Below are 23090 nucleotides of genomic sequence, written 5' to 3' on the forward strand. Positions count from 1 at the left end.
TTGTTTGTGTGGTTTTGGAGTCTGTGCTTCTCTTCCTCCTCCTCCTCCCTTCCCTCTCCAGCTCTCTCCCGACACAAACTCTGAACATTATGTAAAATAAGTGGGATGACATATGATATTTTAAGAAGGGTTATGTCTGTTGTTAATTATAAAACACTTGACCATGTGGTGATTTCCATAACAGTTGTGCATAGCGAAGGTTTTTTGAGCGTATTATCAAGCTGTTTTCAGATGAGACAGACTTACACTTTCACAAAACAGTTGTTAACATGCATTCCTTCTCCTCCTCCACACACCTTCAGAAAGTGTAATGAACGCTTGTCTTTGCCAAATGCACCAGATGTTAGCCCCCTGTACATCCTAACAATCTTCCACAGTTCTCTTATTGGCAGGGAGGGAAAACAGTAATACATTACACTCTTACCATGTCTAAACATGTAAATACACTTCTTAAATAGAATAAGATAATTCTTTAATTAATTTACCTTAAACGTGTGATAAACACCTGATCATTTAGCTCTGGTATGCAGTGCATGCTCTTAGATGGCCTGCGTGCTCATGAATGGAAAACAAATTAAATGTCATTATCTCAAATTGTAGTTTACTTTGAACTATCTAAGTTATTGATAAGGCAAACCTGTGTCCAGTACAGATATTTTTGTATATTGCTTTTTCCCTGTCATTTAAAATGATTTACAATTCCTCCAGTAGTCTAACCTCTGAGATCATGATAGTTGACTCTTGTTATGCACAAGTATTAATTAAAGCAGGTGATTAAAATGACAGAAGAATTGTATGGAGCAACTGAATAACTACATAAAATCCATCGGTCTCTTTATACATATTAATCCATCCATTGACAGATTTCTCTATCCATCATGATGATGCCAGGCCTTCTCTCCACACTGTTGTTGAGACCCACCTTGATTGTGAGCAAGCACTTTAAATTAAATTTTGATAGCAGTTGAAAAAGGCCTGCGTGAAATGAAGTGCAACACATTAATGAAGAACTGTGTATCAATTAGTAAAATGGATCCAGTGGTTCTGTGTGGTTCTGTGTGATATCTGATATCGATATCTGCGGACTGGTTGTTCTGACAGGCTCACGGGGAGTTCTATTTAAATAAGGAAGTAACTGCTGCCTTGCATGCTTTTTCGTTTTGTCGCTCACTCTCCGTGGTGTCACCATTTAGTCTGCTCTTAATGCTTTATCCCTTTTATCTTTTCTTAGTCTCTCTCTCTCTCTACATGATTTACACATCGCAGTTGTTACTGTAGGACATTTCCATTTGTACCTTTCTTCCTCTGTCTGCGTATAACTCTGTACCTCTGTCTGCCTCAGCATTTCTGTGTCTGTGACTCTGTCTGTCTGTCTTTCTCTATTAGTTTCAGTTTTCCAATTTCCAATTATATAATATCTTGCCTTTCCACATCTTATTCTCCACTCTACTTGTAAGGATCCCCCAACCTCCTCCCGTCCACACACACACCCACATCCCCGTTACTTACCTCCAGCTCTTACTCTGACCTTTTATTCAAGTGTTTTTTCTTGCTTTCTTCATTATCGACATCCTTTCTTAGTACCTCCTTCCTTCCTAACACTTCACCTGGACTGACCGCTATGCATTGTTGGCTGCTCTGCTGCAGTTTCCTTGGAGACGCACACACATGCATGCACACACACACACACACACACACACACACACACACACACACACACACATTATTTCCTTTGCTCATATGCACTTACACTGTGTGTCAAGTCAAGTGTGCCTCTTTTTGTCTGGTTCTGTGCATGTGTGTGACTGAGGGGGGGGGGTTGTCATGTGAGGAGGGCCCACAAAAATACTATGTAAATGGCCCGGAATTTTGGTGGTGCCATCAAAGTGAGTTGGAGCATTATGGTTGAATAGAATAAGGTCAGGTTGACAGTCAGGCAGGCAGATGATGGGGGCACATGACCTCCACACCACTCCGCCTTGTCTCCAGCACTTCTCTTTTTCCTCCTAAATACAGTGCTTTTTTCCTCTGCTCACATTCCTCCCTGTCATTTGAGTGTTTTGTTCTCTGCCTTGTGACTTTCTGTTTATCTCTCCTGTCTTCTGCATCAGAGTATAATCACAAAAACTCGAGAGTTGAGAGATCATCATGCCTATCCTGCTCCAAAGAGCTACATAGACTAGAATAACCATATGTTACACCTAAGGTGGTTTGTGTGGCATATGCTGTGCAACCACAGAAAGAAACAACACACACACACACACACACAATGCTGCAATTTCTAAGCCCCACCAGCTGTTACCGTCCTCTGTCTGTTTCTCTCTCTCTCTCTCTCTCTCTCTCTCTCTCTCTGTTGCTTTCATTGTATTTTGCAGTTTTAACAGATAGCAGATGCTTGTGTTGCTATGGGACACCCAGAGGTTGGTGGGAATAACGGTGTAGTCAGTGTGAAATGCAAATCTCAAACATCAGCCACACTTCGATTCTAAATGAAGGCGTGACTTGTTAATATCTTGTGTTTCCCTCTCTTCTCTTGTTCCCCTCCTGTCCTGTAAGATACATTTCCTCTTCTCTTGTTCCCCTCCTGTCCTGTAAGATACATTTCTTTCTTGATGATATTAAACACAATGGAGAGTGTATCGAGTGTAACAACAGGACAGTAGGCATAGAGCAGGTAGTTACCCTGTCACAGTCAAGAGATGAGCTTGCCCACCAGGGTGCCCCATTAAGCTCAGTCTCACTCTTTTAAAATATTTGAGTGAGGATAACATCCCCAGGAGGGGGCTTGTAGTTAAAGGGGAGATATTTATGTGTCTGTAAGAGAAGATATGATTTGAGACATTAAGTTCCATTGTTGGTTCAACATTAGAAGAAAAGAAATCATTTTATTTGCTGAAGGTTTTGCCCAGCTAAGATCCCCTTATCACACAATTTATGCAGATCAAAATAAAGGTCTCGCATCATTGTGTTTTTCAAAACACCCAAACTTTGCACTTAATTAGCTCAAGTAATCTGCCACCCCTGGGCACAAAGCTACTGTTGATTTTAGCAGCACTAAGCTCCACTCAGAGAGACATGTGTGTGTTGTATGTGTGTGTGCGAGTGTGGATTATTCTGTGTGTACGACTTTGTCTGAACACAACTCTAATCAAGATATCAATATGTGCTGTTGTAACTCTAACTGCATACTGGTGTATTGTTCCGTTTCAAAATAGAGGTAATCGAGGATCTTGCTTCCTTTACTTAAGGCTGAATTACGTCGACGACTCCCATAGCCAGCAATTTTATTTTACCCGTCAAATTATTTTATGAAAACATACCTAAATATATATATTTAATGCTCCAATTTGGTCAACCTGAGTCAGTTTTGGCCAGTATATGTTCAGATAGCATAAGGCTGTCCTCACCACATCATTAACACTGAGAATTGAATGGGGTCTTGGAGGTACAAGCTTTAACCATGATCTTTCAACAATACTCTAGGTCTGTGAACAGGACATTCTCACTTAGTCCATCTACATGACTTCAAAATTGTCTTGCGTCAGATAAAGGTTAGTTTTCTACACCTTGAATGTACACCAGCGCTGATATTATAAGTTGATTAACAATTAGCCATTAACAGTTCAATCAGGAGAGACCTCATTTTGAGTGAACAATTATTCATTGATGTGTGCACAATAATGATAAATGTGATTAGACCCAATCGTGACATCATCAAATTCCCATCGTGATGTCATGAAATTTAAAATGGGTATGTAGGATACCCCCCTGATGGAGTCTAGACACTGGTGGTGATGGTGATGACTGAAGAGGATGCTGAGATCTGGATGAATGAGAAGAGGAGCGAGCTCTGGTGAGCTCAGACCCGGGAGCTGGAATTGATGAACTGGAGGTGAATGGGGTGGAGGAGGGTCGTGGCGATTCACACTGAAATGAGAGCTGACAGCAACAGAGAGGAAAACGTTTAAATATTGACAGCAAGAATGTGATTGGCCGATAGAGATTGTGGATAAACCTGGTTGGTTTAACTACAAGAGTAAACACTCCCTAATCAGTTGGTAATGTGAAGAAGGAGGAGAGGTGAATGAGAATGAGTGAGTAACATAAGATAGTCTTCCTGGCTGAACTCATGCTAACCCTCATTTATTCAACACATTTTACAGCCATGCATGCTAAATCTGAACATTGACATGCTACATGTAACAGGATCAGAATTACAAAGCTAACATGCTGATGTTAAGCACACAGTTGAGTCAGATGGGAAATGGTTGTTTTGCAGGTATTTGGTCATAAACCAAAGTCTTGGACACACTGAAATTTTGACCAGACGATAATAGATGAAAAGTAGGAGGATCACTAGCATTGGTAAAGAGATTTTGGATTGAGGTAATAGATGTTTTAAAAATTATTCTGAATCTTTATATTACTAAATGCCTTAATGTATGTATATTGGGGAGCAGATTGAAGAATATACAAGAAATACCTGTACAACGGATAGTTGCGCTAGCTTTTCTCTCCATAAAGAGGACTATATACTCATGAACTGGAAAACACAGAATTTACACTGCTATAATAAATATAACTGGTTGAAGGAATTTCTGGACTTGCTTTCTATGGAGAATGCAGCTGCAACCCTTGCAGTCTATGATTATGGGCTAGGCGCTCCTTGGACTTTTAGAGAATATGTGAACAATAGAGCAACAACTTGACTACGTAGTGTTTGTGTTATATGAATGAGTATTTCATGAGTATTTGTACCAACCCCCCCCCTCCCCCAATGTGAATGTTATATGTATGTCTTTAAGGTATCTTGTGAATTATGTTTTGTTTGTCTTTTTGTTTCGGAAAATGTCCATGAAAAAAATAAATAAAAAAAAGTAGGAGGATCACCAAAGTTATTATATTTGACCCTGAGAGAGTGTGTGTAGCTAATTTCATGGCAAGCCATCTAACAGTTGTTAAGACAATCCGTGTAGCTATGCAAGAATAACTCATGCTAGAGCTACAGGAAAAAGCAGCAGGATTTATTCTCTGGGGACTATGAATGTCTAAATTGCATGACAATCCATCCAATAGTATGTATAGGTTTTAATGATATATAGATAATAAAGATATTTTAGTTTTCTGGATAAAAATGGTGGACCAACCAAGGTGTTTGGTGTTGTAAGCCGTCAACGCCGCCTTCCAGGCAGCGCTGCCTGGTAGGCACTAGGATTAGGCAATGGTTAGGGTTAGGGTTAGGGTTAGGTGCCTTGAAGTCGACGGTCGCAGCACTGCCTTGAAGTTGACATTGGGGGCTTAAAACACCATCCGCTATTTTCAGATATATTATACACTAGGCGGACAGTCAAATAATTTAAGAAATGTAAAGTCAGATGGACTGATATCTGGAATACTGGTTAGTTGCATCCCTAGACTACACACATGAAGCTCATGGCCATGTAGCCTATATGTTCTGTCACTGTTATGTTATTCTTATGCTCAGATGCTGCTTAAATCACTGGCATCGGAAAAACAGATGTGGTTAACAGCGTGAGTAAAGTTGCAGATGTTAACATCGCTCTAACCACTAGTCTTTAGTCATTAGTCTTAGAAATGTATCACCTGTCAATTGACACTATAGGCCCACTTGGTCAGGTGAAGATTAGCAAATACAAAGACAGTATTTGGTTGGATATCACACAACCTGTAAGTTATGCTCATAAAAACCAATAAGGCTGTCAGCTGTCTATGTTTTCTTCTCTCCTCTGCTTTTCCGGGGCCTGTCAATTTCAACACACTGTAGGCCTATATTGAATACAACAGGCTTTGTGAATGGAGCGCTCACAAAGGCAATGCCAGTCACACATTTCTCTTTATTTTCTTCTCTTTTCTGTCCTTCCCTCCCTTCTCCCTTCTCCCTCTCACTCCTTGCTCTCCTCTCGTCTCCCTCTCCGTCCGTCTCTGCCAAAGATCTGAGCAGTTTTCATCTCTTTGTCGGAACTCTCCCTCTCTCTCCTCTCTTTATCTTTTCATCCTGGGAAAGCTCAAGTGCGGCAAGCACACTCCTATGGAGGAGGACAAGTCATGTTTGACCATGCTCTACAAACCCCTGATCACTTCACATCACTCCAGTCCTCACAACAGACGCAACCCTTATACTCCCCCACCCGTGACATGCTGTCTTCTTTTCTGCCTCTCTCTGCCTACATTTCACAAAGCTGCTGTAATTTTATTCACACATTAAATTCACATGTTTATGTGGCCATGGCCTCGTGTGGCCTTCAGACCTGAGTGCTACAGTGCACATTTGTTCCCTAACAGAAAGAGGTTTGATATAATAATTAGTGGATTTCCTGACATAATAGACATTTTACCTTTCTTTTTGCTGCTTTAGCTTGATGTAATTACATTTCTGGAGTTGATTTTTGACCTTTTTGGTATTTCAAGATCTAAGGCCAAAATAAATAAGGTCGGAGAAACTTAACAAAATCTTGCATGGACAAAGTGGTGATTTTTTTAATTTTCCTTATTTCTCCCTTTCCTCTTGCATTGCATTCTCTGTGCCTGCCAATAGTCTATATTGAACAATATTTCAAAGAGAAGATCCACTGTCCTTGGATATGAAGCCTGCAGTGCTGCCAGGAAACTGCTGCTCTCACCCTCCCTCTCTCTTTCTTTTCCATTACAGTTTTTTTGTTTCTGCACCTCTCTGCCCTTCCAATCTACCTTCTGCTCTCCAATGATCCCCCTTTATTAGCTTTTGCTGTCATCTGATACTTTTGTTGATCGCACAATCTCTTTCTCCACTTACAGTGATTGTGGTGTAAAACACACAGTCACTCACTGACAAACACAGGTACACACGTACGCTAGGTATTACGGCATGTATCACACACCCTTGACATGCCGATTTCATGATCCCCAAAAGACTTCCATTGGTGTGGATAAAATAAATAAAAGTTGGATCAAGGCTGTAGTTGTTGGCTTTGGCTGTATTCAGTCAGTACCGTCGGCTAACAGATACGCTCTGTCTCATCTGTGGTCATCCACATAGGAAACCATGACCTATTTGAACATGAAGCAAATACAGACAAACACAGATATACACTAACATAAAGCAGCACAAGCACAGATACATTCTCACAAACACACAGATGCATTAGTAGATGAATCATACAACGAACACTGACAGACAAAATACAAGCCAACATTTGAGGAGAGAATGAACACATACTGAATTACTAGACATATGGAGGTTCATTATTTGATATACTGAATAACTATCTCTTGGAAAGAAGATTCTCCCTCATATATGTGTTCCATCACTGTTTCTCTGTCAATCTGTCTCTTCTGTTAGCACTTTGCATTAAGCTTCCCTCAGGGAAGTGATGATCGGTGCTTGTGTGTTTGTGTGTGTAATTGATTCATATGCTATTGTTGGCTTATTTTCTCTTCCTCCAGTGTGGTCATTTAATCAATACCTCTCGTCGTGTGATCAGGTGATATCTGTGTTTTTCACTGTCCTGACCAGGCTGCTTCCTCCCTCTTTCTATTATCACTATTCGACAGACTAAAGAGCGCATTTTCCATTCCTTAAAGCACCACTTCAGAACTTTTGATATGATTGCAATCTGGCGCCCCTACAGTTTCAGAGCGTAATTCATTTATACTTGTCAACAAACATGAACTTAGGGCGAAAATCGATGTGCCGCCTGTCACCAAGGCGGATAAGGAAGGAATAACTGCATATGGCTAAGCACTTGTAATGGCATTTCAAACATGTTTAGAGGCTAAAAACAAGTTTCAAACTTGCCCCATTTAAGTCCTGTTTAAACCTGTTGGGTGCAAAATCTAGCAGGAGGATAACTCGGTGTAGGCAGCACCGTTTGTTTTCGTTTTTCTCACTACTGACAGTACTCCTAATTTACAAACAACAGAGCAACGTGTTGAAATCGACCGGAATTCTCCTTTAATGGATATCAGTAATATCAGTATTTCTTCCAGGTTCTTTTTTAACCTTTGAATCTGCCTGAATGAAAAAGGACAAAAGGGACATTTCAGACGTAGATGGCTCCAAAAACAGAATCAAATTAGAAGACACAAGGCAGTGAAAAAAAGGCAGCTTTCTGGTCTTCATCCAGGCACAGTCTGGGTTTGGAAACCTTCCACTGAATTCAGCACCAATAAAATTCATGTTTGTATGGAAGACACAACACTGGCTAAAAGGTGGTTGTTTCTATTTAGTGGTGTGGGGAAACATTTGGGTGACTTTATAAAAATACACTGGAAAACACAGTGACTCATTGAAGCAGATATAGAAAAATTAAACTCCTACAGTTAAAACATATATATCTATTTATTCTTTGATGGTGTGTTTAGGTAAGGGAAACTGCAAATTAGAGTTGGTGAAAGCACTAAAAAGGTTACTAAAGGTTAGTCCTTTCATTCATAGCGGCCATTTAACAGTTAGGTCAAAAGTTAAATCAATGTCCCAAACGCATTTTGATATCTGGAGCTCGAATCGAGCCAAAATGAAAAGGATGGGGTCATGACATCAACGGTTTGATCTCTCTCAATCCTGTCTGCGCAGAAGAATCCTGATAAAAATAATGAGGCAATGTGAGTCACTCGGGCTCTTGGTCATAAGGCTGTATTTGTGTGTGTGTGTGTGTGTGTCTGTGTGACTAGTCTTTCTTTGGGTCAGATGAACACTTCCCTCTATTGCAGTTAATCAATAAAGTCGGTGACTTTTCCCTCAGGTACCCACTCTCCACTATTCTTATCTCCTTCTCTCTCTTTCCTTTTTCTTTCCTTTCTCCTTGTGATGGCAGGGGAAGGGCCAAAGCATCTAAATGGTCTCTTGTGAATGAAGTGAATTGAGACAGAGCTCATCGGCATGCATGAGCAGCTCCCATAAAGTAACTACGCATATCAATCACGCTCTGCGTGTCTTCGTGTTTGATAGGATTCATGACCTTCTGTGGGATTCCTCTGGCAAGATGAACTATAATGTACATAGAAAAACACACAGTCGTTGACACGTATGCATGTATGTACACTCACATATTAGCAGCACACACACACACGCGCATGCACACGCGTGCGCACACACACACACACACACACACACACACACACACACACACACACACACACACACACACACACACTCTTTCAACCACAACCACACACATGCTGCTCAGCACTCCGTCAAGCAGTCAGTGCGGTGTGACACCAGCTCTCCTGTCTCATCATTAGTTTTAGTGAGAGATGTCCTGTCCCCTCAACAAAAACAAACATGGCAGGCGGTGACGAATCAATTAATCAGACGAGGCATTTGCCAATAGTTATGTTTCACTTACAACTAATGTGCATTGAATCTCTCAGAAAGTTTCCAATAATGCACGGACAACACTTTCAATCAGCATCCCCCGGAACAGTTTTGATCGATGAATCATCAGAGTCAGATAAATTACTGTCAAAACAGCAGCTTTCTATGACTGATGATCATCTTTTACACTAACTGAATTGATGCCCCATCTGAACACAACACTGTGCCAGTGTTTGTGTTAATAACTACTTCCCATGTTTTTCCTCTGCTACAGCCTTTGGCCTGATTTGGACAGTTGATTCCTGTACTATTTTGTTGCATTTTTTGGATCTTGTGTTTTTGCTGTTGCTCTACTACTTACGCTACAAAAGTGGATTAGTTGTTGCAGCATCATTTAAAATGATGGTGAAGCTTAAGATGTGATTTTGTTTCATGACTTTGGATGCTTTTATATAGGCCTCAGTGGTCCCCTAATACTGTATCTGAAGTCTCTTTTCCGAAATTCATCAGAATTACAGCCACTAGAGATAGTCCCACAAGGAACTTTCCTCAGGACGTGCCATTTCTGTGTCCATCCATCTTCGTCCGCTTATCTGGTGTCGGGTCGCGGGGGGAGCAGCTCCAGCAGGGGACCCCAAACTTCCCTTTCCCGAGCCACATTAACCAGCTCCGACTGGGGGATCCCGAGGCGTTCCCAGGCCAGGTTGGAGATATAATCCCTCCACCTAGTCCTGGGTCTTCCCCGAGGCCTCCTTCCAGCTGGACGGGCCTGGAACACCTCCTTAGGGAGGCGCCCAGGGGGCAACCCCACCGCATGCCCGAACCACCTCAACTGGCTCCTTTTGACGGAAGGAGCAGCGGCTCTACTGCGAGCTCCTCACGGATGACTGAGCTTCTCACCCTATCCCTAAGGGAGACGGCAGCCACCCTCCTGAGGAAACCCATTTCGGCCGCTTGTACCCTGGATCTCGTTCTTTCGGGCATGACCCAGCCTTCATGACCATAGGTGAGGGTAGGAACGAAAACTGACCGGTAGATCGAGAGCTTTGCCTTCTGGCTCAGCTCCATCGGTTTCCTGCTGAGAACCATGGCCTCAGATTTAGAGGTGCTGATCCTCATCCCAGCCGCTTCACACTCGGCTGCGAACCGATCTAGTGAGTGCTGAAGGTCACAGGCCGATGATGCCATCAGGACCACATCATCTGCAAAGAGCAGCGATGAGATCCCCAGCCCACCGAACTGCAACCCCTCCCCACCCCGACTACACCTTGATATCCTGCCCATAAATATTACAAACAGGATTGGTGACAAAGCGCAGCCCTGGCGGAGGCCAACCCTCACCTGAAACGAGTCTGACTTACTGCCGAGAACCCGGACACAGCTCTCACTTTGGTCGTACAGAGATTGGATGGCCCTGAGTAGAGACCCCCTCACCCCATACTCCCGCAGCACCTCCCACAGTATCTCCCGGGGAACCCGGTCATATGCCTTATCCAAATCCACAAAACACACGTAAACCGGATGGGCATATTCCCAGGCTCCCTCCAGGATCCTTGCGAGAGTGAAGATCTGGTCCGTTGTTCCACAACCACAAAATTGTTCCTCTTCAATCTGAGGTTTGACTATCGGCCGAACCTTCCTTTCCAACACCTTGGAGTAGACTTTACCAGGGAGGCTGAGAAGTGTGATACCCCTGTAATTGGCACACACCCTCTGGTCCCCCTTTTTGAAAAGGGGAACCACCACCCCAGTCTGCCACTCCTTTGGCACTGTCCCAGACTTCCACGCAATGTTTCTGTGTCTGTAGCTTTAAATGCTATTGAGGAGGAGAGAGGGGGGGCAAGGTGGAGAGTGGGGGTTGTAGCCTTGACCAACTGCCACTTTGCTTGTTTGCAAGCCATGATGTCTTCAACCTCCCCATGTTCTCTCACACTACACCGCTCCTCTGCTCTCTTCACTGGTTACCAATTGATGCCCGCATCCGTTTCAAGACACTAGTACTTACATACAGGGCCAAGAACGGATCAGCCCCAGCTTACATCCAGGACATGGTCAAACCAGGGTTAGGGTTAGGAAGGCTAAAAACACATCTCTTCCAACTACACCTCGGAACCTGTACTTTCATATGTCTCTTTGTAGCTTTGCTTATTTAAAGCTAATGTACATGCCAGAGATGGGAGTAAGTCACACATGGGCAAGTCGCAAGCAAGTCTCAAGTCTTAACCTTCCAGTCTCAAGCAAGTCCAAGTCATTTTTTGTGACAATCAAGCAAGTCAAGTCAAGTCATAGCTTTGGTCAAGCAAGTCACAAGTCAAGTCATACAAAAGTTTCCATTTTTAAACAAGCTAAAGACAGTGATTATGAACTGCTGGAGTTTTATTTGCATTTTTTACTCAAAAGATATTGTGTCCACATACATTGAAGAGTTTAAATTAACACAGATCAAAACAATCACAGCCTAAAACTGATGTTAGGCCAACAATAAATCAACATTGTTCAATATGCCTCAAACATGACATTAAATCATGAAATTCCTTCAAACAATTAAAGTATAATGGTTCCTAAGTCAAATAATATTCTTCAAACATGCCTAACTTTTATGAGACAGAAACACATCCTTTAACCTTTCCTTCTCTTAAAGAACAAAACCTATTCTTTAGGAGTAGCATGGAATGGAAAGTATATGTTGATATTTGACAGTGTATTTGTGAGTGAATGTGTGCGTGTTTGAGAAAGAGAGAGTGAAAAGTTATTAATATTGTTGAGTGAATGTGCGTGTGTGTGAGAGTGCAGAGTGCGTTGTATGTGTGCCTAGCTTTATTCACATACTTATGTCTGCATGTGTGTGTGTTTATGAGAGAGAGAGAGAGAGAGAGAGAGAGAGAGAGAGAGAGAGAGAGAGAGAGAGAAAAGAGAGCAGTTTGTGTTGTGTGTGTGTATATGTGCCTAGTTTTATTCGCTCAACAAAGAGGGGAGGGTGTGCTTATTCATGGCCAAAAACTGAAGGGACTTCACAAACGTCCAAATAGTGGTTCAGCTGAATATGGGGACTGATGAAATTCGACGTCGGAAATAAGTACTGCAGACCTTGCAAACTGCCATATGTTTTCTCTTTGCCTGGTCAGATGTGTAATCCTTATAGCCAAACTTTATTATTTTCTGTGCAGAGGGATAGGCGCCGATTTATGTTTTCCTCTGTGGGTGCTCACACGCGCACACCCTTTACAAAAAAAGTGTTTGCATTTCAGAACCTTAGGAAACGGACAGCGGCCGACACGAACACACACGCCATAATAAAGCCAGGACAGCGCCACTTCTCACAAATTCAGATAGGATTGGAGATGAAAAGTTTAACTGGCACGTAACCGCGATCAGCTTCGTGGGAAATTAAGAATCAATGCCACCGACATAACCAATCACACTATGACAGACGCTCCACAACTGCAGTGTTTAATTTTAGATTAACGTTAAAATGAACTGGCAGTCTGGCACTCGTGGGCGGTCAGTAGCCTATTTTCCGTGGGTGCTCGAGCGGAGCACCCACGGTATCGGCGCCCATGAGAGGGATCCATGACGTTAAGTTAGCCTACTAGCCATAGCCAGTGTTGTTTACTGACGGTCTGCAGCCGCGCGCCGCGTCATCATATCAACGGCACTAAAATCGTAAAATTAACTCCTCCTCAATATCAGAAGGGAAAAATATATTTATTAAACAGAAAATCAAGTCATTTCAAGTCATTTGACTCAAGTCTAAGTCAAGTTTCAAGTCATGAATATCAAGTCAAAGTCAAGTCGAGTCTTTTATGAATGTTAATCAAGCAAGTCTCAAGTCCTAACATTTGCGACTCCAGTCTAACTCGAGTCAAATCATGTGACTCGAGTCCCTCATGTCTGGTACTTGCACTTACTACTTGTTGTCTGGAGTTTGAACCTTCACAGTTGAAAGCACTTAATTGTAAGTCGCTTTGGATAAAAGCGTCAGCTAAATGACATGTAATGTAATGATGTCTCTCCCAAATTTTCTGGGCAGGCAAAGCAGAGAAAGGGAAGGTAATTATCCCAGTATAATTATGCCAATCTGAGCTTTCATTTTCTCAAAGGCAGAGCAGGATACAAAGGGCTCGGTTTACACCTATCACCATTTCTAGCCACTGGGGGACCATAGGCAGGCTGGGGGGAATGCATATTAATGTTAAAAAACCTCAAAAAGTGAAATTTTCATGCCATGGGACCTTTAATGTATTTGAATGTTCTGTATTTTGAACCCTCATTTAGACCCTCCACAGAAGCCTACCAGCACAAGGCTGCCAGTTTAACAACATGAACATGTGAAAATATTTTGATTTTAAACAATCTTAAAGTTATCATGCTACAATAATTGACTCTACCTTAGTCATGACAATCTTGCTAGTGGATGTTGTGTATATATTAGTGTGGCTCAACGGATGTACATTGCCTACACATGTGTACATGTGCATTGATTACTTCTGATTGTGATTATTAACGATCCTGAACATGTGGGAATCATCTATTTAACCAGAAAAAACGAATATTTGCAAAAGTTACAGTGATTTAATATCAGTTAGTTGGCTTGGTATACTGTCCAGTTTGTTTTCCGATGCTGTGATCTCTGTTGGTATACCGTCTGTGCTGGGTGTGAGACTAGAGGAGAGAGTGAGTCTGTGTAGTGTAACAGGTCGAGCCCACTTGTTTGCACCCTTGTTTTGCTTTTGACTGCAGTGCCGTGTTGAGGAGCCTCTCTGCTCTTTGGCCTAACTGTCAGTCTCTCTTCTTTGACTGACTACATTTACCTACTTCTTTCTTCACCTCGTGATTATTACCATCTCCTTCTATTATATATTTATTTAAATATTTATTTAATTCAACTTAGGTACCCCTTCCCACTAATCTCTTTTCAATTGCTTTATCAAATCCCTGGTTAATTTGTCTCTCTATCCCTACTTCCCATTCCTAGACTCATTCTATCTGACTCTCTCCTTACCACTACTGTTTGTCTCTCTTTTAACTTAGCTTTCTTCTTCGCTCTTTGTTTTTTGTATTCTCTCTTTTCTGTCACTTTCTTCCCTCTTTTTTTACTTCTCTGCTGTTTTTCTATCTCCCTCCCCGTTTTCTGCTTTTCTTCTCTCCCTCTCCCCCTTCTCTCTCATCCTTGTCTCTCTCTTGCCTTTCGTCCTCATTTCTCATTTGCATTTCCTTCCTCGTCCTCCTCTCTTTCGTGCGTTTCTTTCCTCATCCTCTTCTATCTTGTCTTTCTTTGCTCGTACTCCTCTCTCTCTTGCCTTTCTTTTCCACCTCCTCCTCCTCTCTCTTTTGCCTTTCCTGTCTCCTCCTCTCTCCCGGCCTCTCTTTCCCTAGTCGATCAGACAGTTGAAGCAGCCAAGCTGCCGGAGGCGAGAGCAGACAGAGGAGCCGCTCTGTCCGACCTCCCTCCCTCTCCGGAGAGGCAAACTAATGCCGACACGCCAATAAGCTGTGAGGAGACAATTAATCACCATTTATATCAGCTCTCCCTGTTTTTTAGTTAGCGCAACACACCTCTGGAACCAAGCTCTGTTACCCCATATAGTGATTTTAATACTTTTATCCTTTCGTGGGTTACATTTTCGTTGATTGACTGGTAGAGTTTTGCTCCAGTAAACCTGCTGTCTAAAGGTTACAGTACAGGTACAAGTATTTTTAACTTAAAGATTGTTGGTCAAAAGTGAGTTTAACTGACACAATCTGGGAGAAGTGAATACACATGAGATGTGATCTTCCATTCCACAGCAACTGCTATTAACGTGCCCTTCAGCAAGGCACTTGACCCCCAACTGCTCAACTGGATCTGCTCAGTGCCCAGCAGATGAAGACAGTAATTATACAAGGCAGTTCCTGTGCGTGGATATGTGTAACTGTATGAATCTGAAGCTGAGTGTTTGCTGAAAAGGAACTCAGACAAGCAGTTTTTGTTATTTAAATGTGATGTTATTTTCTTGAATGCCTAAACTAAACCAGTTGAAATATCCCATCTTCTATTTCTCAGTGCACTTGAACTTTTTTCTGCATGATGTTTTCTTGTCCTTACGTAAAGTTAGACACCATGCGCTGCGGAGACAGAGAGACACTGAGGTTAAGACTAAGGATAGAGAAGGGCAACAGAGTAAGAAGCAGAGAACTTAACAATCAGCCTGTTTAAATGCAGAGAGCTGCTGCAAAAGTACTGTGGTGTACTATGTGTGTGTAACTACATGTGTGCACGAACATGCCTGTTTTGCGAGTATGTGCGTATTTGCATGCATGCTTATATTTTGCTACTTTGGAGAAGAAATGGCTATGGTATGCTAAAGAGGTCTTTGAAAGAATAATGAAAAGCCTGAAGGAGTGAATGATCGACTGCTCTGTTGATGAGCTCCTCAAACACAGCAGTGCGTAGCATTAAGTCTCATATTCAAACCGGCATTCCCACACATATTTCTACAGTGCTCACACTGAAACTGACACGCACACACTACAATACACAAACAGAGTAAGGCGTATATGTAGTAGGCATCTGGGAAATAATATGCCCTTGCTTTCCCTTTTCTTCTCCAAACATCCACTTTCAGAAAATAAAAACAAAAGAAATGATAGCTGAGGATAAATATTAAGCAGACTGTTTGTCAGTTACAGCAAGGTGCAGATATGCAATAGTATTTTCTTATCATCTTCAAAATGCCCACTTTTATACCAGAGGCTAATTTTTATATTATACTCAGACTTTGGAAGACATTATTGTGAATGTGTGTTTTTTAAATATGGTTCTTTGTGCATTTCCCTACCCGGGTTAGGAGCAAAGCAAAAATGGAAAAGCAAAGGTTTAAAATAGCCACATGTTTGCAACCATGACTAAATCTGACCTACAGTCTCTTTTTTCTTTACTGTTTCTTGAAAGAGAAAAAAAATCCTTATCCAGTAAAGGGCCAATGTTGCTAAAATGTACAAATGTAAGTGGACAGGCACACTCGCTATGTACCAATACCTTAAGCTATTAACAGCTCCAGCGTGTTCCATATAAGAGAACATGCAGCGACAGATTCAGAGAGCTTCTTTTATTTTCAACTTGATTTCTGCCTCAAGATCGCACTCTGCATCGTAACGTCTGATCGAGTTGAGGTTTAAGGTGAACAGGCCGCCCACTTCCTTCCTGTCTGTTCAATAATAACAGTCGTAGAACACAGTGGAAATTTGTTTCCCCTATGAATCAATGCTAATCACATCATTGTGCTTTCCCCATCCCCCATGCCTCTCTCTGGGGTTTCACACTGCTCTCTGGCCTTTTTCTTCTCACCCGCTGTTTCTGTCGCTCTGTGCCTGTCTCTCCCCTCCTCGCTCCTGTCTGCCTTTATCATATGGGAGGTGAAGCCATCTGAGGCTACTTGCACGCTAGCCAGCCCTCCTCATCGGTCAGTGCTGTGCAGACTCCGATATTGTAGTTGTCACCAATGCAGAGATCTCCCATCATGCATCCATCATCCATTATTCCTGGAGTTGCCAACACAGCCTGTTGTTTCTTCAGTGTTATAAAGCAGACCTTAGCATGGAGCTACTTTATACTTAATATGGCAAAGGTGGTGGGACTTGAGTCACACGACTTGACTCGAGTCTGACTCGAGTTGCCAATTTGAGGACTTGAGACTTGCTTGACTTACATTGAAAATGACTCAACTTGACTTTGACTTGGTATTCAAGACTTGAGACTTGACGTTGACTTGAGACAGATGAGTTAAAAAGGACTTGGACAGCGGCTGGCCCGCGATGGGCAGTGGTGGTTAGATGCGAGAAGAAACCGCCGCTGCCTATCGCAGGCCAGCCTCCGTGGAGCTCAGCTAGCTTGATGTAAACCTAGCACCTTCATTGGATGTATGTCTCTGTAATGAAGTTTTTGCTGCAACAGTTTTGTTGCAATGTTGAAAATATAACAAGACTTTTCATGACGAGAACTGTCTTTTTAAACTGATTTAAATGTGAAAACTCTGGTAGATCTAAGAATTTTGTATGACTCGACTTGACTTGCTTGATTCTCACCACAGTGACTTGAAACTTGCTTGCGACTTGAAGGTTAAGACTTGAGACTTGCTTGTGACTTGTACATGTGTGACTTACTCCCACCTCTGCAATATGATGATGTCCTTTCAATATGATGGTTTGAGATTTTCCTTAGTTTCTGGTCATGACAAAACTTAAATAGTGTCATATGCTCTTCCTGAGTCAAATAAACAATACATTTTACTAATCAATGACAAAATCTTCTGTAGTCAGTCCTTCCAGAAAAACACGATTATGCGATAGCATAATTCAATGCATAATCAGCCAAAGTCCACATATTTATGCGGGGGCCGCATTTTTTCAAATGCGCTGCACTTTCGCCACATAAATTGCAGATTTCCGCGCAAAATATGCGGGGCTTGCATGATTTCATAATCCCCGCATTTGCGTTGCAAAAAAGTCACATATATATCTTAACAGAAAGTTGAAAAATTTTGCGTTTACTTCACACAAGAGCAGCCATTTTCCCCTGTTGCCATGGGAACGTTATGAAGTGACGTAATTACGCGACGTGAACATCATCGAAAAGCAGGGTGTTGAGGGAATCACTTTTTTTTCTCTTTTTCATCAAACCGCAATTTTTGCAAGTTCCTGCATATTCCATCGCATTTTTTAAGAAAACGTGCCGCATAATCAAGCATTTTTGCCCGCAACAATCACAAAATAACTCTGCATTTTTCTGGAAGGACTGTGTATTCACTGACACGCATTCCCAAAATACTGTTGAATGCCAGCTGCCCTTGGGGAAAGTTGACAGTGGCAAGAAAAATGTTGAAATAAAACTGTTAACAATGGTGGTCCTAGATCACACTGTCACACAAGTCCACATTGCAATGATTCAGAGCTTCAGCTATTACAGTTTTTGCCGATTGCTTACACACTGAAATCAAATGTATTACACAATTATCAAAACCTTACACTCAAGGAGCAAAACATTGGCCTGGATGTACACCACTATAAGCACAATGTCAGCCTCACACTTTTTGCAAAACACTAAACACACTTATACATACATTAGACACAGAAGTATATCATGATGTCACTTCCTTGCAATTCCAAAGCACTGACTGTCAAATTATCACAACTATGAGCCAATCTGTGAAACACAGCCATCAGTAGGGGTGGGGGAAAAAATCAATACAGCATAGTATGGCAATATTTTCCGTGACAATACTGTATTGATACACAGATGCCAAGTATCGATCTCTTATTATATATGTGTTGGTCGGTTTGTCTGCTTGACAATCTGATTTTGCAGCAATAAAATTGAAGTGAGTTGAACAAACAGAGAAATCTATATTTTTAGATGAAACAGATGTCGACAAAGTTTTCTTTTGGAGACATAATTTGAAATTGGGAAAAATTTGAAGTTGGAAAATGCAATATATTGCAGAATATTGCAATATGTTTAAAATCGCAATAATATTGCATCGTGACATAAGTATCATGATGATATCGTATCGTGAGGCCTCTGCTGATTCCCACCCCTAGCCATCAGGTGCTCAAACACATGATTGCTTAATTGTAGACACACCAATCAGGTTTACAGTAACATGTAAGTTAAAATCATTGTTATTGCACGCTCTATACTGTATAAGACAAAAGCACTGTCCCAGAGTAAGGTATCAGCCTTCTGACCTTCGAATGGAGACCATAGTTTAAATTTTCCAATTAGTGCCTGCATCTCTCAACAAACACGGACACACGTAACACTCCAGCAATTTCTGCGGCTTTGTTCATGCAGATGCAGGAGTAATGTGATATATTTATTTGATTCATCAATACCAGCACTAGTATTGCACATACATCCACACGTCAATGACCTTTTTTTTCTGCTGCAGAGATAGTACTAAATATGTAATGTGGTTTCTCTCCCTCTGTGTCTGTGTGTGTGTGTGTGTCTGTGTCTGTGTGTCTGTGTGTGTATGTCCGCATGGCTACATGCCTGTCTCTGCATGTGTGTGTGTGTGTCCATGCGTTCACTCACAGCTCCAGCCAACGCCCAGATCGTGCACTCAGGCGCGGCATGTAACGTCAAGGATGATAACATCAGTGAGAGAATCTACACCATCAAAGAAGGAGACACCTTAGTGCTTCAGTGTATTGTTAAAGGACATCCACGGCCACAGGTAAGCTCCCAAACCACCTGCTGAGAAAGGTGTGTGTGCCAGAATATTTGTTAATGGACTGTTTGACATGTGTTGATGCTGATCATGTTATCCAGAGTGACTTTCACTGAGTGAGCAGGTAGGTTTTTGAAACTTGACTCTTGCTCAATGACGCTTGGATAATAGGGTACATGGTCACTGGTGTTTGAATGGATTAATTACTTTTCATTGTTTGGTCAAATTACACACACACACAGCTATTATGTATTTCAAAATGATTTAATGAAATGGTTTATTCTGACTGGTGTCATAAAGCTGTCAAGAGAAAAATGTCTTATTCATAAATAAAGTTTCAGTGTGGTTTCACAGCTGAATTACAAAAAATGCTACGTAGAGTAGAAAAGAATAATCAAACTCAAGATGGCTGGATATCTTTTTCTATATAGATATTACTATAGGTGATCAATCCACCACATCAGAGCTGTGCATGTATCTGAAAATAACACCCTTTCATCCTGTAGCCAATCAGAGTTGAGGACTCTCTGTGGCAATTGTGTAATCAATGAGCCATGATCAGCACTCATGCCCACTTCTATCTTCAAGAAATTCCAAATTTGCAGACTGTCTAATTTAAATCTTGCTGGATTATTAAAGTATGTCAGAAATTAAGCTGATATCTCTGTCCTCATGAGAGTCCCATTTTCCTGACACAACACCTCCTAAAATCAGGCAAAACGTCACTTTGTTTACATGGTGCACCTGTTTTCAGCTAGCGTGTTGGGGCAAACCGTACCCTGCTTCAGTTTCACAGGTGGACATTGATAGCAGTGTTGGCTCCCACCTGAGTCTTCTTTGTTGTTAGTGACACACAGTATATTTGGTTTAACATCATACAAATTGATGAATAAGCACAGCAGTAGCTCAGGATTTAAAGAATATGTTTTTGACTTAAAGGTCACAATTTTAATTCCCCAGAACAGCTGGAAGGCTAAATGCTCTGCCCGCTGTAAATTGTTTACAATTCACTCACAGTTTGCCTTTTAGCAAAGCTAACTGTGCAGCTGCATCAGTGGATCCAGACTCGTAACTATCAGTAAGCAGGGTAAGCGGTGCTTACGGGCCCGGACCAATCAGGGGCCCGCATCACTGGAAGATATTGATTGACAGCTGGGGCCCCCTATCACATTTTCATTACTCACGACAATCCCAGCAGTCCCATGTGCAGCCACTGACCAAGCGGGAGTGAGAACGGGTCAAATTAATTTCCTTGTTTCTGTTATGAAGACGAGACGTGTGTGACTCGAACATCTCACATTTACCAACAAAACGTACAGCGAAAGAGCGTCAAAACATTTCAGACCATCCTGCCAACCTGTATACATTCTAACATCAATGTACGCTGTAACGATTTTTCACTATAAAGTCAGTGACTGCTGTTTCAATACTGTCGGCTCTCTGCAGCAGGCGAGGCTGCTGCTCCATTTCCCCCGCGACTGACGCGCGTACGCACACACACGCACAAAAAAATCGCAGATGAGACGACACAATGACCTAAATTGAGGACAGCTACGCTCGTTATTGTAAGTGCAATGATAAGTTAAAGTCCAATAAGTACTTTATCAAACCGTATGAATGTGTGTGTGTGTGTGTGTGTGTGTGTGTGTGTGTGTGGCCAGAATAGGAAATTAACTAACAATGTAAAAATCAACAAGCCACTGACATATATGTTCATATTTGATTCATTAAATAAATTATTATTTTTTGTCTTAAATCCACCAGCCATTTTCATATTGTACCAACATTTGCAGCATCCTGACCCTTTTTGGTAAGGTTCCTAGGAAATCTCAGCCCAGAGTAATTCATTAATAGTAATAATTATTATTCTCCCCAAAACAAGTTTCCTTTTTATTTTTAAAGAACTATACACAAAAAAAAATTGCAACTTTTTTTGCAACTTTCACTGTCTTCTGCAACTTCATTGCAACAAACATACAAAAGACATTGCAACTTTTATCACAATTTATTACAAAAGCTCCCATGAAATCAGGCATTTTGGGCTGCAACAATCACAAAAAAAGGCCGTGAAATCCTGGAAGGATTGCCCTTGTGTGTTGTTTCATGTGTTATGGTGCGCATTCACCAGTATTTTTTTGTTGTTGTTGTTGTGGTGCACGTAGGCTACTCCTGATTTTGTCAGTCATCTCATCTCTTATATGCCATGTCTCTATGATCCTGTCCTGTCCTATTCATGGTAGCTTACTCAGGGACATTGCGCCGTCATCACGTGCTGTAGTAGGGGGGCCCGCCTTGATAATCCTGCTTAGGGGCCCGGTGTTGGCTCGTTACGCCACTGAGTGGATCTTTAACATGACATATCAAAATATAGCACAGGTGAAATAAGGATCATATGTGATAAATACACAATACAATGCTGTATAAATCACAGTATGAAATTATTTGCTGTCCACTGAATTCCCTTCTGTCTTTTTGAGCAACATTGGAAAGAAGTGAAGAAGAACAAATGCTATTATACAACAGCTCAGACTGGGTTGCACATGATGCGTTTGGAGTGTAGCCGATTAATTAGTTGAAAAAAGCACAGCCTTCATTTTTTCATAAAGACATATTCTATATATGAGAGTGTTTTGGCACGGACAAACACAACTGAATACATATACATACTATATGCAAACACACACGCACACACACACAAACACACACACACACACACACACACAGACACACACACACAAACCACACACACACACACACCCGCTCACACCAAGCTGTAGCCAACAGTGGACACATCTGTTCTCCTGGGTTGAACTCCAGCACAACATTTTGGACCAGGGTCTCTGTGTGTGCGCGGGCATGGGGGCAAAGGCACGGGTGCACGTGTGTGAGCGTATACAGAGATGTAAAATGAACCGAGGTGACTGCGGAGGGATTGTGTGTTTTGTGTGTATTTCTGTGTGTAAGTGTGTGAGGTGAGAAAAGCAGTGTTCCTCATGGGTGCATGTCCACTGGCATCACATCAACATGAATAAAACAGTGGCTATGTCTAGGCCTTGTTTTCTTCTGTTTGTGTGTGTGTCTGTGTGTGTGTGTGTGTGTGTGTGTGTGTGTGTGTAAGAGGCAGCTTGCTTGTGTGACTCTGCAGATGCAAACTCATAATTTATATATAGCTGTAATATGTAATTACATTCCAAACTGTTGACCTAACCTGCCTAAACAGAGCTAACTGTGTGGCTATCATTTCACTCTCATTTGATCCATCCATCTTTCTCTGGTTCTCTCTCACTCACACACACACACACACACACACACACACACACACACACACATGCACACCACATTTACAGGCCGTATGCCCTAGAACAAATACAGAACAACTTTTAATAAAACTTTTGTTTTCACTGGCGTTGGAATAATCATTGTAAAAACGTTCTCTGAAAAACACATACCAGGCAAGTTCATTTTGCCTGGAGCAGTTCAAAGATGTAGGAAATTACGTCACTGATTGCTTGTTCTCTGGGTCTGAGGTGGTAGTGTATTTTGAATAATGATCACATTGGTCACATTGT

General features: G+C 41.7%; 1 protein-coding gene across 1 annotated transcript in view; it reads left to right on the forward strand.

Annotated features, from left to right (window-relative positions):
- Positions 1-23090, forward strand: part of mdga1 (MAM domain containing glycosylphosphatidylinositol anchor 1) — a 189392-nt gene that overhangs the window by 37352 nt on the left and 128950 nt on the right. The window contains exon 3 of the mRNA XM_028586466.1: positions 19388-19527. Coding sequence (XP_028442267.1) covers positions 19388-19527 — 140 coding nt within the window. The remainder of the gene's footprint in view (positions 1-19387; positions 19528-23090) is intronic.

This window comes from Perca flavescens, chromosome 1, assembly GCF_004354835.1.
Source record: "Perca flavescens isolate YP-PL-M2 chromosome 1, PFLA_1.0, whole genome shotgun sequence".
In the NCBI taxonomy this organism is placed as follows: Eukaryota; Metazoa; Chordata; class Actinopteri; order Perciformes; family Percidae; genus Perca; species Perca flavescens.